Consider the following 18,784-nt stretch of genomic DNA (forward strand, 5'->3'; position numbering starts at 1 on the left):
CCAGTATAGTGTGAAACGGGGGGGAATCACTGTGGTGGGAGCTGTGAAAGCTACAGCCGTTCTGTTAGGGTGTTGCATGCACCTGCATTTAGAGTTTTATCAAAGTTTGGTGGGTTGACATCAATGGCTACCAAGAGATGGAGACTTCACAGAAATAACAGAGCAGCCCATGTGTAGCCTACATCTTTCAGTTCTTTCTGTCGTAAATCTCACACATCTCAACAGTTTAGACATTAAACACTGATGTAGACCAGACCTATTCTAGATGTTTTTATAGTGGATGGAATCCACTATCTTGAAATCTCCTGGCTTCTTCTTCTTATGATTATAACCTTTTCTTTTTACCTTTTCAAGAATGAATGCAACTCTAACCGCTTAACATACAGACATGTTGAAATAACTGTTATGAAGGTCTGGAGTGGGGCAAGAGAGTTATTATTTCAGATTTTTTTAAAAGTTTATACTTTTTGAGAAATAGGGGATTAAAAATGTTAAAAAGCTATTTTTTCCCCCATAGACTTGAATGGCTGTGATGTCATAATGGCCTAAAGCCAGCTGCGCTCGTTAAGTAAGGGATAATGTATAGAACGCCAGTCATTATTGGGAAACGAAGTCCCGACAGGGCGAACCGGACCCCGACGCGCCAGCGGAAGGGTCTTGTTTCGCCCTGAAGGGACTTATTTTCCCATAATGACCGGCGTTCTATACATTATCCCGCTTATTATACGGCTACTTGCCAAAACTAAATAATAAACTCCCCACGATATGACTTTAGCCTACATAGCCTAGCCTATTTGTTACCGTTCATCGTGGCATTTGCTGAGAAACAAATAGTTCGCAACAACACACGCTGCTGAACTTGATTCAAACATTCTTTAGAACACAGCTGATCAACCGTCTGCTTTTACGTTTGAATGAAGTTCCAGTCCTTGCGTAGTGATATGAAAGACGTATCAGAAGCACAAAACCCGTTGCCATTGACAGCGGTAATTATATGTTTGCAGCGGTAATTACATTAATTAATTTTACCGCTAGAACTTTGGGAAATCCCATTCAAGTCAATGGATCGTTTACTAGCATTGTGAAGAGCCGTATAATAAGTAAGGGATAACGGCCGCTGAGGTGTCCTGTTATACAGAATTAATGGACGAGGGCGAGGGGCAAAAAACTCCCCGACGCGCAGCGTCCGCCCGAGTCCATTAATTCCGAATAACTGGATCACCCGGTTGCCACTGTAAAGCAAAGGAAACACGCGGTTCCGTTTAGCTTGTTGTACAACTTTCGTTGGCCCTATAACAGCGATAGCATGGACAGCTTGTTTACAGTTGATTCCATTGTTGAAGCCTGCAACCGTCGTCCTACTATGGTTGTTATAGTTACCATTCATAAGCATTGACATGGAACGGTGTCCTGTTATTCAGAATTAATAGCCACCCCACCAGCCAATCAGAAAAGAGTATTTCATCTCTCCGGGTGATAAGCTCCCAGAGTAGTTCCTGGGCTAATCAGAACACTGGCACAGGTGTCACCTGTGAATCCAACTGTCTCAGCTTCTAATGCATACAATCTGGCACTCCCTAAAACTACACATCCTGTTTAAGTGTTTCCCGTGTGTCAAAAGTCACAGCACAGTGAATTGATGTTGGAGGTCAAAGGTCAAGTTCAAAAACCCTTTAAGTGTTATATCTCAAGAACGCCTTGACACACAAGGTTTTTTTGGTACGAGGGTTTGTATGAACCCAAAGATTAAGTGATTCAATGTTTTTTTTTTCAGGAAACACCCACCAACATTAAGCCAGCAGCTTTCCATCCACTACTGTAATTCCTCTGGCATTACATTTCTAGTTTTTAATTATTATTATTGTTGGTCAAATAGGCTAAATTCACTTACAGTATAGGCATACAACATTTATTTTAGAATTCACACCATCATTAAGGCAAGCTGCTGAAAGAGAAGTGACTGAGAATGATTTGCCCCTCTGACAATCAGTTTGGGTAGGCTATACATGTAGGCCTAACTGAAGCAGCTGTGCACCATGTGATTTTCCGAAATGAGACATGGTGCTACTGTATGTCTCCTGGGCCCAGTTCAAAAAATGTAATCTGGAACAAAATTATTAATTGAAAATCCCATGTTTTGCTATACAGGATCACCTGATCCATTTTACTTTTATGCCAGTTTTTTAAAGGAACATTGGATTGGATCACTGTGATGTAAATAACGAATTTCAGGATTACCAAATCCTGTTTAACAGAGCTTTAAATGGAGCCAACAGTGTAGCCTACTGGGTAAGCAAAGAAGTTACATCTTAAATACCACTTGCCACAAATTGCCATTGTTTGTTTTAATTTGAAGAAACAGAAACACTGTAATAAACAGAAACATTTTGCATTCCTTATGTTATTTTTGTTAAGTACCCAAAAAATCACTGTCCAATAGTAAAAAAATGACTGTTTCAATCGTTAATATGAATACATATCACCTGAAAACATTGATTTTGTGATCATTCGTTTTTTCAACCCATTAGTCATAAATGGGACAAATATTTATAAGCCTCTAAAACTGTTACTGGGGAATTTCCCAATACTCTTTCAGTATACTGAAATAATAGAGTGTTTCAATGAAATGTGTGCAATGTCAAATGTTTTGAGTAAATTGTCACATGTCCAGAGCTGTTTACCTTCTTGATTGCACCTTGAAAAGAGGATGGCTGTCTCAAAGCTCCTGAATAAAAGGTTATTAAAGTATGTTAAAATAAACATAGGAAGATTGTTTGTACACATGCTCTTTAAGTTGTCTAGTTATGATATATACATTTGTAATTATTCTGTTTGCAGAATGAGTAAACATTGTGACCAATCGGATAAAATGTTGTATCTAGATGCACACATATTTTTATACAAACACAATTCTTGTTGTATCTTACCTACCTACTGTATACACACACACACACACATATACATACAGAAACACACAGACACACACACATACTCAGATATACACACTCTCTCACTCACTCACTCACACACCCACACTCACACATACACACTCAAAGGGACTTCACATTGCACACGGCATGCATGCTCTTTGCTCACTGCTCTCACACCCACCTGCAGATACACACATACACACACGCGCGCACACACACACACACACACACACACACACACACACACACACACACTCGCACGCACAGACATAGAAACTCCTGGTCAGAGACGCAATAAATAAACAATGTACTGTACATATTTTTGCCATTGGTCTCAGTGTTTATATCAGTGTGGAAAGTCCCAAGTTCCTGATCAGTGATTGCTGTCAGAATACCCTTATTTTAACAACAACAACAACAACAAAAAAACACAAAACAATTTGAGCAACCTTTAGTTGAGAATATGAATATTATTCCACCAGTCACAATTGTGACCGGTAATAAAACACACTTTTTCATCTACTTTTCTACATTTAAAAAAAATAAATAATAATAATTATTGATTATTTCAAAGGGTTGCTAATACTACATGATTTGTATATTTGCATGTCTGGAAAAAAATGGGGCTTAAATGGGTTAAGATCGAAAAATCACAACTGAATCCACAATTCTAATGGGATCAGGATAATCTTGTTTTTTATTTTGATCAAATAGATCCCAAACCAAGGACAGGTTTGATCCAGATCAAATGTAGCCTAAAATCTGATTACATGATCTGATTTTATTTCGGAATCCCTCTTTCGCTTTTTAAACCCATTTACCAGATTTGATTCAATCCGTAGTAGCCTAGGCCTACTTTTGAAAAACTGGTCCCTGGACATCTAATCTAGGGTTTCTTACGTGTCCAGGGGTTCTTACGTGTTTTGTGAGACAAAGTGATGCTCAAATAGCCTATGATAATGTGTGTGACGTAACTATAAGTTACTGCTTTGGCGTTTTGGTTTGACATTTGGTGTGCTTTAGCCCCAAAAAGGTTGTGAACCTAGTCCAATTCAATGGCAGCTGCCAGACTAATAGGCCTATTACACTAGACTACATGTGATTTTACACTCTGAAGTTTACATACAAGTTTGCATGAACCTTTTGCAATTATTTATTTATTTGTTTATTTATGTATTGCGTTTTCATTCGTTCATTTATTCAGTGCTACATGTGGAACTTTTTGATGTATTTGAACGTTTTATGCATTTCGTTTGGGCTCTTCGTGTTGTTTGAGACAGACCAAATAAACTGATAGCGCGGCAAGCGTGGCAAGCAAAGCCATGGGACAAGTGTAACGTTACAGCTGGAGTGGAGATGTTAGGACACCTGCGATGATAAGCGAAACACTGCAAGGCAAAACAAAGGTCACTCAAGGTTCAGATTAAGTTGAAAATTTAAGTAAACCACCCGGTTATAGTCAAGTCTGGAGGAGGACATCGTATTTACTGAATTATCGGTAAGAAAATATACAGGCTAAGCAAACTTATGCACATGTAGATAGCTAGCCTAAGCTATGTAGTAGAACATGCTTCTTGCTTGTTGCCGCTTTATAGCATTATAAGTAAAAGTTCTGTAAGCCTAAGCCAGTGTGGTGGTCATATAAATATACTACCTGGTCATTCGATGTTAATTTCACAGATTGATGGATCCTGAGCAGTCCATTGTTATTCAGTTCAATTAGTCAGTTTGATCATGAAAAGTAGCCTAAGTTCTTGTTGAAGTGCTAGCATGGTATGGTTAGAATCGTCAAAATCAGATTGAATATCATCACTTCATAACTGGCAAAAAATTAAGATGACTTACATGTATGTGCCTATTTAGAAAGTCTAAATCTTCTTATCATGTGATGTGTGTCCGGTTGAACAGAAGCCCTCTTTCAGACTGGCATCAGAGGGGTCTCAAGTAAAAAGCACTGCACATCACCCCAAGACTGATTAATTATTGCTTGCCTCTCTATCAAGCTAGTCCTCTTTCTTCTGTCCCTGCCCATCGCAGTGACACACACACACACACACACCTGCACTCACACAGTCATCCTCCATCTCTCTCTCTCCACCAGATGGGGATGTTTGAACAGCTGTTGATGAAGGGGCTGCAGAGGCAACAGCACAGAGCTCAGTTCTGTGATACAGTCCTGCAGACACAGGGTAGGCCCGTTAATGTATACAGACACTTGATATTAACTCTTTCTCTCTCACACACACACACACACACATACAGGGATGGCTAGGATTCTCACTCTTGTTTCTAAAATTTTACACATGAACAGACATGTTACTGTAGTGTAATAAATGGTAAAACTGGATGATAATGATAGTTGTTTCTCACATATATCATAGCCTACATGGTTTGGATTTTAAATGTGCTCATTCTATCTTCTCTCTCTCTCTCTCTCTCTCTCTCTCTCTCTCTCTCTCTCTCTCTCTGTCTCTCTGTCAGTCTCTCATGTTCTGTTCTGTGTGTGCACTTGTACAACTCCAGTTCAATGGTACACCCACTCCCTTAATCACTCTGCTCTGCTCTCATTTCCTCTGTAGGCATCTACACACTGTCTGCATTCAGGCTTAGTAGATGATTTGAAGACGATTGAGAGATGATGATGACTCATTGAAAGCTCTTAAAGGGGAATTCTGGTGGTTTTTCACATAGATCTCCGATTCTCAAGGTCACAGAGTAATGTCGGTAGGGAAAAGAACAACACTCTGGGGGCATGAACATGGGGGCTCATGAACACGCCCCCAGAGTGTAGTGCTATAGCTGCCTGGCTACTTTAGCTATTGACTGCAGCAACTTGAGCTACAGTGTAGGTCAGGTGAAACAGATTTTTGTTGTTTTTAAAAAAAAAAAAAAACGGATATCTACCTGAAAAATCACTGGCATTTCCCTTTTACTTTAAAACCCTAAAATTCACATCAAAATTCACATATATTGCCCTTTGATACATTTACCTACATTTTTGTCTGTAAACATTGCCCTGACCACCTTACGCTTTGATCCCACAGCTGATCAGAGCTATTCCCTTGATTAGTAGAATGTTTTTAATTTTTAATTTGCATAACACAGTGGATGGAAACGCAGGCTATCCGCACTTTCTTTTAAACAAATTTTCATGAGTTGAATCCCAGTTAAACCCAGCTTGCGACTGCCAACTGTGCCCCCTTGTTCTCCTACAGATATCTCAGTGCCTGTCCACGGCTGTGTGCTGTCGGCCTTCAGCCCTCGGCTCTGCGAGTTTCTGTCCACTCTCCCAGCCCTCCCCAACGGGAAGAGTAGAGTAATCGAGCTCCAGGCTGTCGAGGCCTACACGCTGCTCAGGCTGGTCAGGGTGCTGTATACGGGCACAGTGGAGGGCGAGAGGACAGACCTGCAGAAGGCCGCTGACAAACTGGGCATCACGCTCCCTCCGGAGAAGGTGGAGGAAGAGCAGGGAGAGTGGGAAGCAGGAGAGGATAGGGAACCGCTGCAGGACGGGGCCTTCGGGAAGACAAGAGGACCTAAAGAGGGGGGGGGGAAGAAGGGAACTGATAGAAGGGAGTGTAAGGATGCGGAGACGCAGTTCGATGTGACACAGACTGACGGAGGAAGACGCGCAGCGGAGACGGACACGCAGACTCACTCTGACATCACTTCCTCCCAGTTCATGTATGAGAGGCTGAGCTCGACGGAGTTCCAGTCTGACGTGCCTCCGGTTGGCCACATGAGTCAGTTTCCGTGGGTTACGGACGGCTGCTTTCAAGCGTCTACTGTCGAACACTCTCTCATGTCCCTCCCTGATGATGTCACCGCTGCTGGGGCAATGTCGTCCACGCTTGATGACGTCACGGTGTGTCAGCTGTTCAGCCAATCAGCTATTGGAGCCCCCGACACCTGCCCCGCCCTCCTCCTCCTGCCTCAAGAGGAGCAGCCAAACGAAACGGAGAGACTTCGCGCGGGGGGTTCCAAAGGCGACGGCGGCGAAGCGGGTTTGGTGGAGGGTTTTGAGCAGTTCGAAGGGAACATCCCAGAATTCATCAGCTACTTCCTGGACTCGGCGGGGCGCGGGAGACGAGGCCGGCGGGCGCTGAGAGGCCCGCGGAGGGCGAGGCGGGCAGAGAAGCGACAGGGCGAGAGAGCCAGGCGACTGAAGGGGGAAACGGACAAAGGGGACGAGGACAGGCAGGCCATCGAGAAGGTGGAACGGCGTTTCCCGCTGAGAGAGGGATGCCCCGTGGTCCTCACCTGGAGGGGGGTCGGAGGGGGACGCATCGGACGGTCCCTGCATCTGCCGACCAGGAAGAAGACCCGGCCCAGATCGTGCGTCAGGCAGAACAGTGCGAAAGGGAAAGGGACAGAGCAGAATCAGGTATGCGGTCAATCTGTGTGTGTGTGAGTGTGTGTGTGTGTATGTGTGTGTGTGAGTGTGTGTGCTCACATATGTCTGTGTGTGTGTGTGTGTGTGTGTGTGTCTGTGTGTGTGTATGTGTGTTTGTGTGTGTGATTGTGTGCGCACGCATGTGCGTATGTGTGTGTGTGTGTATGTGTGTGTGTGTGTGTGAGTGTGTGCGCACGCATGTGTGTATGTGTGTGTGTGTGTGTGTGAGTGTGTGCACACGCATGTGTGTATGTGTGTGTGTCTGTGTATGTATGTGTGTGTGTGTGTGTGTGTGTGAATGAAAGTGTACTTTTGGCAACAGCTGTTGAGTTAATGAATTCTTGTCTTAGACATCCATCTTTAAACTAAGATTACATTCAAATGTAACCACTGGTGGTCAAGTGCTTATTGTATGTTGATTCCACACCTTTTAGCTTTTCCACTTTGTATTTGAACACTTGTCTACTAATTGTGTGTATTTGTGTGAGTTTGAGTGTGTGTTTATGTATTTGTGTGAGTTTGAGTGTGGATGATATATATTGTGCATGTTTCATTGTGTATCTGTGTGGATTGAGATTGTTATGTGTTGTCATATGTAAGGGATAATGTATAAATCGCCGGTCATTATGGGGAAAATAAGTCCCGAGAGGGCAAACCGGACCCCGACGCGCCAGCGGAGGGGTCTTGTTTCGCCCTAAATGGACTTATTTTCCCATAATGACCGGAGTTTTATACATTATCCTGCTTATTATACGGCTACTTGCCAAAACGAAAAAATAAACTCCATGATATGTCTCTTTACACTTATTTGTTACCGTTTCGTCGTGGCTTTTGCTGAGAAACAAATAGTTCAACACACGCTGAACTTGAATCAAACATTCTTTAGAACACAGCTGATCAACCGTCTGCTTTCACTTTTGAATAAAGTTCCAAGCACAAACTCCGTTGCCATTGACAGCGGTCATTCTTGTTTTCAGAGGTCCTTTCCCAAGAAATAATGACCGCTAGAACTTTCGGAAATCCCATTCAAGTCAATGGAGCATTCTACTTGCATTGTGAAGAGCCGTATAATAACATATGTTATGTGTTGTTCATCACAGGACAAAGTCCCTGTCATCAAAAAGCCGAGAGGGCGACCTCGGGTCCGGCCACCCCCTCTCGTTGCTCGCCTGCCTCCCCCCGACAGTGGCACTTTGACCCCCACCCTTCCCTGCCTGCCCCAGACTCCGTTCATGCTGCAAACCCTGCCCCTGCCCCCCTCTACTCCACCCAGGTCCTTACTGGAACAACTCCTGTTCGAGCTCAACCAGCCTAGCGGTGCTGGAGAAACAAACACTTCAACTCCCAGAATTCTCTGCCCGTCTGGAAACAACGCCGAGGCCAGAAGCTCCCAGCAGCAGCAGCAGCAGCAGCAGCAGCCGGATGGGGAGGTCAGCGACATGTTGGATCACCTGCTGCTGTCGCTGGAGCAGCCGTCGAGCATGCGGCCGTACACCATCATCAAGGATCTGCAGCAGTGCAGCAGAGAGGAGGCGAGAGACGCTGCGCCGGCACACACACACATGCGCACTCCTCGCCGGAGGGCACCGCGGCTGACGCGCACCATGCACCTGTCCGCCACCCCGTGGCGCCGCCACTGCGATCCCGCCGACCGCAAGATGGAAGGCAGCGGCCAGAAGAGGATCCTAGCGGAGATCAGCCTGCGGGCGGAGATGTTCGAGGAGCGGAGGATGACCAGGAATCAGGCCAAACTTTTGCGGAAGTCCGCCACCAGCGAGTGGGCTTCCAGCAGCAGCATGGGGCCGGACGTTCCCGACCCCAAGCGCCGGCAGCCGGGGAAGAACATGAAAATACTGCGACTAAAGTTGCTCGGGAAGCGGAAGAGAGAGGAGGAGGAGGAGGAGGAGGAGGATGAAGAGGAGGAGGAGGAGGAGGAGGATGAAGAGGAGGAGGATGAAGAAGTGTGGGGGAGGGAGAGCGCTGAGACGTCCCCACGGCCCCCTCTGCCCCCCAGGCCTCAGTCCCCGTGCCAAGGCGAACCAGACACAGAGGCCCACCTCAGCCCCTCAACCGCCCCGGCCAATCGACTCGCTGGACGGCTGGGCAGGACCAGTCCACAGGGGGGCGCTGTGACCCTGTAGGAGCACCCTTAAGTTTGATGGAGACTGTGCAGTGCACAGGAAAGAAAACGTTCTGTGGCTTAGGTCAAAGGTCATGACACTCCACCAGAGGTCAAAGGTGGATCAGCAGGAGTTCAGATTGAGATTTTGGGTTCAGTTGAGTAGTGTTAATGTTTTTGTTGTTTTGTTAAGGTTCAAATTAAAATGTTTCTTTTAATGCACAGGTGTATGTGTTTTTATGATACTTATTTTTTTTTTAACCTAACTTGCTTTTTATAAACAGCCAGGATTCTCCTTCAGACTTTCTGGTGTCCATTTTAAAAGGACAATTGGCATTGATGCTGGAGTGCCTTGGCCCCAGTAGGCTACAGCAGAACACCTACTGTAAGTTTTTCCTCTGAATTATTTAAGGACCTCTGAGCTGTTCTGTCCAACAGAATGGGTGTCATAAAACAGAAGGGTCATCTCTCTCATGTTTGGAATGGCAAGTAATAGCAGGCTGATGTGTTACAGAAAAGGTAACTTATCACCCGGAGAGAAGAAATACTCTTTTCTGATTGGCTGGTGGGGTGGCTATTCATTCTGAATAACAGGACACCGTTCCATATCAATGCTTAGGAATGGTAACTATAACAACCATAGTAGGACGACGGTTGCAGCGCACTAGAATCTTTGGTTGCAGGCTTCGCAACAGTGGAATCAACTGTAAACAAGCTAACTGGGCCAACGAAAGTTATACAACAAGCTGAACTAGTGAGCTTCTATTTAAACAGAACCGTGTGTTTCCTTTGCTTTACAGTGGCAACCGGGTGATAAGCGGGATAACGGCCTTCGAGGTGTGTCCAGTTATACGGAATTAATGGACTCGGGCGGAGTTTTTTGCCCCTCGCCCTTGTCCATTAATTCCGTATAACAGGACACCTCGGCGGCCATTATCCCTTACTTAACCAATGCAAGACCATTTAAGTTCATAACATAAAATCTGTTGGTTTTGTATACTGTAGGTCTTTGTAGCCTACTGACCTACCCTGCATCAAGCAGACCAGCTTAGGTCTGTAATATAGGCTGTACAAGGAGTTATTATGCGTTTTATTTTAGACAATGTTTATTCTAACTTAAAAAAGCTAAAACGTAGTTATACTGCACATGCAACATATGTGTGATTAGATGTCATCAGATTACTGTTTTGACACCAGTGTAAACAAGCCACTTGTTGCTTCTCATTGAGTAATGGTTTACCTCCATCTAGTGGATATTATTAGCTACTACATGTAGGAAATTATCCATTTCTCAGTCACTATTATAGATGACAACACACTTAATTTAATGCAAATCTATTTATTTATATTTCTACCAAGTAATGAACTATACTCTCTATGGTCGCTGGATGTATTATCACTTACAGAATGGTCAAACACTTTTAAGACCGCTGACAAGGTAAAACACAGGACACCACCACAACATTTACAACCAGACACACAAGCTCACACCTGCACCCACACACACATACACTCACATGCACTCACACACACATACCTCCACACACACACTTAATAATAACACAGAGGTGAGGTACTGAAGTGCACATAAGTTTATTTTTTCCATATTATTTTTAGCTTCATGATGATCTCATCCCCCTGCACACCTAAACTGGACCAGCAGAAGGATGGGTCTCCACTGCCACGCCTCCACCCCTTGACAAATCACACATAGGGGGGGTGTGGTCTAGTCTGTGCCGATTGGATGGAACCCTCTGTCGGAGTGGCTCAGTCGCGAGTGTGCGCGCGGGGCAAAGTTAGTCAGTTCCAGACGTCTTAAACAGTATAGAAATGCAGGTGTGAATGAAGGTGGTTTCTTTTCTCTGCTAGGAGTAAAAAGACACTGGCTTGGAGTAGCTGAATAAGTGTGTGTGTGTGTCTGTGTTGTGTATGTGTGTGTGGCGGTCTCGGTGGTGCTGGGAGGGTTTGCGGGCGTTACGAGGTCCTTAATGCTGGATTCTGCGGATAGACTGGATCTGGGGGGTCTGACTGTGAGAGCCCCAGTTCCTCCAGTGCTGGTAGTCTCCACTGTGTCTCTCACACTCCATGATGTACTGTCTGCCTCTGTAGCCAGAGAACTCGTAACACACAAACCTGCAGAGGGACAGAACACAAGGGCGTGTGTGTGTGTGTGTGTGGGATGGAAAGGGAGATAAATAGAAGGAGTGTTCATGAGTACTGAATTTTGAGGAGAAAGGTCGGGGGGCATGAAGTCTGTGTTGGTAGATCTGCTGTGCCACAGGTTGTAGCTGTAACTCACCTGGCTCTAACACTCCCATGTTCCTAAAGGGCTTGGACTGTCTGTGTAGTAACTGTGAGCTGTAACTGTGTTTATTCATTTGTAAGAATATGCTATATTTTTGTGATGTCTTAAATGAGCAACTCTAACACCAAACTTACTCGTATTCTGAACTATATGGCAGCTTGCTATTTTTAGCATGAAAACAAATATTCTGCAATTGAGTTAAATTAGGAAACTGAAAACATAGTCAAAATTGTGACATTACAATTGATTTTACATTTTCACATACATTCTATAAGGACAGAGGGGGAGTGTGTGTATGTGAGCTGATTCAGACTTACGCGCCACACTGCACGTGCATGGAGCCGACCTCAGTTCCACACCAGCCCATGGCCTGGAGAGAGGGGTAGTCATCACAGATCTCCACGCTGCGACCCAGGAAGTTCTCCTTCTCAAAGATCATCATGCGACTGCTCTGGTGAGACTGGGAGACAGAGAGAGAATGAGAGAGAGAGAGGTAAGTAAGTATTCATAAACACACACACACACACACACACACACTCATGTGCAGAGATTACTGCTACAGAGCATACTACTACTACCCCGTTAGGCCTGTTAGTCTGAGAAAGAATGTACACATTATTTAACTGAAAAGACAAATGCCAAACCTAAAATACGGCAGGAAGTCAGAGACTTGCACACACTTCATCATCACCACAGAATAAATAGCACACTATACGTTTTGAAGAACACATAAATATGGGCTCAGAGTTGGACAAATGGTCTAAAATCCTCTTAGACTTTAACATGCTTTGCACATTTGGTACAGCCACAGATTCCAGACACATGCTAACACTCCAGACATATGCTAGTACTCCAGACACATGCTAGCCCTCCAGACATATGTAGTACTCCAGACACATGCTAGCCCTCCAGACATATGTAGTACTCCAGACACATGCTTGTACTCCAGACACATGCTAGCCCTCCATACACATGCTAGTACCTCAGACACATGCTAGTACTCCAGACACATGCTAGTACTCCAGACACATGCTAGTACTTACAGCGCAGTAGATGGGTCTGAAGGACATGAGCCTCTCTATGTGGTAGGACAGGTTTCCGCTGTAGGCGTCCCAGTGAGGGTACTCACCCCTCTCCAGGATAAACTGCTGGCCCTCGAAGTCGTGGTGCTCATAACCCACCCAGCTGCACACAAACACACACACACACAGAAACAAACACGGGGACACACAAGGAATTGAAATGGAGGTGTTAATCCAATCAAATCTCAGACAATTGAAGAATTTACACCTTCTGTCTCTCTAATACATGACGAATATAATATAGTATACATTCGTTCCACAAAGACTGCTAGTTTGAGACTAAGAATATCTTGTGTATATACTTACAACACATGGATCAATAGTATATACTTACAATACAATATATGTACACACACACACACAACCCAACTCATGCACAATTGCACACACAGTATCGAAACACACACACACACATACACTTCCAAACATACTGTAAATACACATGGACACAATTGCATTTCCTTATTCCTCTTTCACACAGACTATACTCACGCTCCACACTCCACGCGGATGGAGCGGATGTTGTCGAAGCCACAGTCCTGGATGTTGCAGCATTCCGAGGTGAACTCCTGACACTTGCCCTGGAAGTGCTCCTGCTCGAACACGGTCACCTGTGACGAGACAGCGAGTGAGAGACCAAAACCGTGAGTGTGTCTGTTCCTGTGAGCAGCACGACTTCCTCTGGATGAACTAACGCCTGTGCACTTAGTATGTTACCTTGAAAAAGGGGGCCATGCCCATGCCGGAGTGCATCATTGGCTGCATCATCGACGAACGAGTGAATCTGTACATCTTTTAACCTAAGAGAGAGAACGAGTGAGTGAGGGACCATGGGGCATGGAGTACTATTGAACAAGGACTAGTATAGTAGTCCTACACCAGCTCAAAATGTATGACAGCATGTCACTGGCCATTACACAGCACTTTGTATCTTGGTTTTTGAAAACATACTATACAAATAATAATAATAATAATAATTATTATTATTATTATTATTACTTTCTCCATGAAGATTTTCTGTCTTGCTATATACGTTTGGACCTATGTGCTTGTCCTCCATCCATCTGTGTATCCCTTGTCTCTCTCTACTGCCATTGCAAAACTCCTCACCATAGATACACTTTCAGAAAAGTCCCTCTTAATCAGGTCTGCTCTGGTTAGTAGACTATATGAATTTGTTAAACATTGTTAATTATTGGTTGTTATAGTTAAACAACCAAAAATTAAATATTGTTCATTTTGGTTGTTGTAGTTAAAGTCAATACTGATCTGACACAGTTAGGATAATCAAATATATATTTTTTGTTAAGGTTTACAAAACTTTCTGATTTGCTGTGAATTGTGGCGGCCATTGAGTGATTTCATTTGTGTAGAAACACCAATTCCATTATTGGTTTTGTGTCAGTCAGTGAATATCCGCGACTATCCGGTTAGGTGTTTTGGTGGAGAAGGTAAAGTCGAGTGTTTGGCACCTTACCGTACTGGCCGTCACTGACTCGCAGAACTTGGAAGTGGCACGCGCCTGAACGCCTGTCTCGCGTGGAGCTTTGAGAGGACCTGGCGCTTCGGTTTTATATCAACTGCCGCCGGCCGCGCGGCTCCGGGTGTCCCGTGCAGGAGGCGTGCATGGGGGTCGGAGCGGCGCGTGACACCCCATTTCTCTTCTTTCCAGCCAACTTGTTTTGCGCGCTCCCGGGACACACTCCGCCACTGAGGGGTACGCCAGGTCAGCACATACTTATGTGGCTCCACAGAGGTTTCCAAAGCGGGCCGTTATTTCTGAATGGGCCAGGGGAGGTACAAAGACAGTGACTTTAGTTGAACTGCTGACCCGTGCAAAACACAGTGTCACCGGGATTAACCTCAGCTCGCTCAGTGTGTGTGTGTGGGGGGGGGGGGGGGGGTCGTGTGTATGCGGGTGTGTTCTAGAGCAGTGTTGGAAAACAATAAGAGACACACAAACACTCCACAAAAGGGCACTAACACCCTGGGTGTGTGCCACACTTAGTCATGTGACTTTACTTCATTTAACATTTGTGAGTCTGAGTGGTATATTGACCACCCATTCATTCTCTCTCTCTCTCTCTTTCTCCCTCTCCTTCCCTACTCTGTCTCTTTCTCTCTCCCTCTCCTTCCCTACTCTCTGTGTCTCTCTCTCTCTCTCTCTCTCTCTCTCTGTTCCCCTCAGCCTCTGATGATGTTGTGTTTCTATTCTCTGGCAGGCGGACAGCTGTGCGGTCAGCAGGTCTCTTTGTGGCGGCGTGATCCAGCTCCTCCCTGCGCCAGACTATAAAAGCAGGGCACGAGCCCCAGCACACACACACTCTCAGAGTGGACACCGTCACCGAGCACACAGGTAAGGTCACACAGCACATCCAAATCACACAGAAACACACACATAGCACACACACAGAAACACACACATAACACACACAGAGACACAGGCTCACTGGCCAGCCTCATTAGTACAGCTAACATCAGCTCTACTGCGAGAGTAGTTTCCCGCTTTCATAAATCCTCACTTTCACACTCAAATATATCTTTTTAAAAATCACTTTATTCACATTACTGTCTAATACACCCCCCTGTCCACCACGAATACTCACCAAGAGCACTGGAGGCAGTAAACCAAAGTTCTGCACCATAGTTGCTCTTTTTCCCCTCAGTTTTCCCATCTCTGTATCTCCTGTGTAGTTAACTGTGTATTAAACGCCCTCATTCTCCCGGTCTCTCTCTTTATATATATTTCCCTCTCTCTCCTTTCTTCCTTCTCTCTCTCTCTTTCTCTCTCTCTCTTTTCCCCTCAGGCATCATGTCTTCCGATAAGTCTAAAACTGCCTCCCAGACCGACGGGAAGGCAGCCCAGAGCAAGACCTCCGAGATGGGCATGATGAACTACAAGGTAAACACACACACACACACACACACACACACATGGACAGTCACACACTCCTACACACACACTTACAGTCTTGTAGGTTCTCCCTGTTTCATCGTATAGCACTTTGGTCAACTGTTGCTTTTTTTCAGACAGGGAATATTCATACTTACACTGGATATGGTGTAAATGTTGTCATGCTTCTTTGGTTTGTATGAAGCCACATACAGTACACACTTAATAATTCTAATGTCTTCCTCTCAGATGTACGTGTTTGACCAGGAGAACTTCCAGGGTCGCATGATCGAGATCACCGCCGAGTGCATGAACGTGTGTGACATGGGCATGGACAGAGTGCGCTCACTACGCGTGGAGTGTGGTCCGTAAGTACGACTCCATTTTAAAGTACTATTTTGTAGCATATTTGTTTGTATTTGACCAGTACAAAAAGTTGTCAAGTGTCTGTATAGTTGTGAGTGTGTGTGTGTGTGTGTGTGTGTGTGAAAGTGGTCTCACATCTGCGTTGTCCCTGTGTAGTTACGTGGGCTTCGAGCAGATGAACTTCTGTGGCGAGATGTACATTCTGGAGAAGGGAGAGTACCCCCGCTGGGACTCCTGGAGCAACTGCCAGAAGAACGACTACCTGCTGTCCTTCAGACCCATCAGAATGGTGAGGAAACGCCTCTATCATCCGGATGGTTTGCTCTCTTTCTTTCTTTCTTTCTTTCTTTCTTTCTTTCTTTTTCTTTATTTCTTTCTGTCTTGCACCAACTTCTTCTCCCTGCCATCTTGCTCCACTTAAAAGTTAAAGTTGACTGGTATTTAGCAAACACTTTTATCCAAAGTGACACAGACTTGCAGAACAGCAGGTTTGGGAATCTGTTTTCATCCTTCATCTTACACACAGGGCTCCAAGCTGAAAACAGACAAACAGAGACATGTTTTTTTGTCTAACTAATATCTTAATGACGAGAGGAAATAGTGGCCCTGACTGACCCGACACCTTCTCTCCTGTTTCTTGTGCCTTCATCAGGACCCTGAGAAACACAAGATCTGTCTGTATGAGGTCGGAGAGTTCAAGGGCCGCAAGATGGAGATCATGGACGATGACGTCCCCAGTCTCTCCTCCTACGGCTTCACCGACAGAGTCGGCAGCATCATCGTCAGCTGTGGAACGTAAGTGTTGCCCTGGAGACCACATTCGGTTCCTATGGCAATGGGATTGTTTGCTTGAGTCGCAAAGGGGCCATTGTGTATCTGTCTTAGTGTTTAAAAAAGGAATCATCATTCTGTGTAATTATGTATGTTTGTGAGAGTATTTTCATGCAATCTGGAAGTAAATTGTGTGGATCTGAGCAAAATCCAGAATGCAAATAAGTATCCACACGTGTGGCCTGTACTGTAAGCCATGTGTCAGTTATGTGTAAGTTTGCACTAGCCAGCTCTGACCTCCCACCCAATTGGCTTTTGCTTGCAGCTTTGTGGGCTACCAGTTCCCTGGATACCGTGGCAGCCAGTTCCTGCTGGAGAAGGGCGACTTCAGACACTTTAACGAGTTTGGCGCCCGCTGCCCTCAGTTCCAGTCCGTGCGTCGTATCCGCGACATGCAGTGGCACCCACACGGCTGCTACACCATGGCTAGCAAGTGAATGCCCAGCCAGGAGCGAAAGAGGAGGATCGGAAGGGAGGGAGAGGGACGGAGGAGGAAGGAGAGAAGAAGAGACGTCTGAGGCCGTGACTCCGGCCCTCTCTGAGACAGAGCGGAGCGGAGCGGAACATTCCACCTGGGGATTCCATGGGGGGGGGGGAGACGGGGAGGACCCGGGGGGGAGGGAGGAATGGAGTCTCCGTGTGTGTGGTTTGAGTTGCACAGGACTGCCTGTCTCCGTGACCGACTGCTCTCATTCAGGCCAAGGCGAAAACCGGCTCGCGCCCCCCTGAACACCACAGTCCTTCCCCGAGTCTCCTCTCTCCCTCTCTGCTCTTCTCTTTCTCTCCTGCGCTCCGACTGTGGCTATTTCATTTCCTTCCATTTTTTGTCACTTTTTGTTCTCTCTTATTATTTTTTTTTCGCCTACCCCTTTCAAATCATGTCCCTTCCCCCAGGAGTATGGAGAGCACGGGAGAGAGGAGGCAGGTGTCACAGACGGACCTCCTGAGCCCAGCTTGTCTCACTCCAACACTGCTGTACAGAATCCTGGCCACCTTTTAAATAAAATCCCAAATGCTTGATTTGAAAAAAAAAAATGATTTGTGAGTCAGTGTTTGTGAATGTGTGAATATAGCGCACACATGCATGTGAAAGCTTTGCCATTAGTTTAGTTAGTTGCTATAAGCTTGCCGTAACTCTACTTAATAAAAACATTAGGGGTCAACCAAGCTACTGTAAATAAGAGAAATGCTTGTTTTGGAAAGCTTGGCTAGCACAACAAAGTCAAAGCTAGTGAACCATTTGCTACCCTATTGCATTTCACCAGCTATGAATGCATTATGATACATACAGTACACAACTAACAGGGTGCTTATATACCACCTTACTTACAAAATAAAATCCACTTTACTTTCAGAGTTGCAGACAGTTGATGACTAATTTTTAATGTGAATAAGGTTTCCAAGTGGAACATTAAGTAAAGTTAATTTGCTCTGGAAGAAGGTGAATAAAAAGGATTTATGAGGCAATTACAACCTCTAGGAGTGTCATTATCTAAGATGGGACATAGATTGGAATTTAGATGCGTAATGGATTTAGTCTCAGACCAGCGAGTCGGACCTCATAAACAAGAAGTGTGAGCAGTTAAAATGTGAAGGAGTCCATCAACTGCTGTTCACAGATCCAAAGTGGATTGATCTGAGCAACTGTTAATTATCCAAACCCCCCAGACTGTAGAAAATAAACTGTCCAAACCAGCTAAAATGAGAAAAGGAATAAACAAAATGGTGACTAATGAACATGTAAACAAAATGGCCACTGCCATTTTACTATTATAAGTACGTATGACTATGTATTAACACAGGACCTGTTGGTGTGTAGTCTAGTTATGATTTATTAAGGAATATATATAAACATATTAATATTT

At 44.9% G+C, this 18,784-nt stretch overlaps 3 protein-coding genes across 7 annotated transcripts; 2 read left to right on the forward strand and 1 right to left on the reverse strand.

Moving 5' to 3' along the window:
- Positions 1-4,198: 4,198 nt before the first annotated feature.
- On the forward strand, positions 4,199-17,393 carry LOC121694513. Of its 4 annotated transcripts, XR_006025790.1 has the most exons (6): positions 4,199-4,428; positions 5,032-5,119; positions 6,146-7,314; positions 8,424-9,599; positions 9,727-9,827; positions 11,060-11,186. XR_006025790.1 is itself a non-coding variant. In XM_042074700.1 (4 exons), exons 2-4 carry the CDS (start codon positions 5,032-5,034, stop codon positions 9,462-9,464), a joined length of 2,298 nt encoding a protein of 765 aa, XP_041930634.1. In that variant the 5' UTR covers positions 4,199-4,428; the 3' UTR covers positions 9,465-9,664. The 4 variants fall into 4 exon arrangements, 1 of the variants encoding a protein (XP_041930634.1); XR_006025791.1 differs by lacking the exons at positions 9,727-9,827; positions 11,060-11,186 and adding an exon at positions 17,383-17,393 and having other exon boundaries at positions 8,424-9,607; XR_006025792.1 differs by lacking the exons at positions 9,727-9,827; positions 11,060-11,186 and adding an exon at positions 17,380-17,391.
- Positions 11,329-14,389, reverse strand: cryba1l1 (crystallin, beta A1, like 1). The gene is made up of 6 exons (XM_042074704.1): positions 14,307-14,389; positions 13,547-13,629; positions 13,322-13,440; positions 12,791-12,932; positions 12,065-12,207; positions 11,329-11,575 (listed from the first exon to the last, which is right to left on the reverse strand). Exons 2-6 carry the CDS (start codon positions 13,619-13,621, stop codon positions 11,428-11,430), a joined length of 627 nt encoding a protein of 208 aa, XP_041930638.1. The 5' UTR covers positions 13,622-13,629; positions 14,307-14,389; the 3' UTR covers positions 11,329-11,427.
- On the forward strand, positions 13,391-17,515 carry crybb1l1 (crystallin, beta B1, like 1). 2 transcript variants are annotated; one of them, XM_042074703.1, is made up of 7 exons: positions 13,391-13,473; positions 15,052-15,185; positions 15,637-15,731; positions 15,972-16,090; positions 16,245-16,377; positions 16,741-16,883; positions 17,185-17,515. In XM_042074703.1, exons 3-7 carry the CDS (start codon positions 15,642-15,644, stop codon positions 17,354-17,356), a joined length of 657 nt encoding a protein of 218 aa, XP_041930637.1. In that variant the 5' UTR covers positions 13,391-13,473; positions 15,052-15,185; positions 15,637-15,641; the 3' UTR covers positions 17,357-17,515. The 2 variants fall into 2 exon arrangements, with proteins under 2 accessions (XP_041930637.1, XP_041930636.1); XM_042074702.1 differs by having other exon boundaries at positions 13,411-13,473; positions 15,018-15,185.
- Positions 17,516-18,784: the final 1,269 nt, after the last annotated feature.

This window comes from Alosa sapidissima, chromosome 20 (genome assembly GCF_018492685.1).
Source record: "Alosa sapidissima isolate fAloSap1 chromosome 20, fAloSap1.pri, whole genome shotgun sequence".
Taxonomy (NCBI): domain Eukaryota; kingdom Metazoa; phylum Chordata; class Actinopteri; order Clupeiformes; family Clupeidae; genus Alosa; species Alosa sapidissima.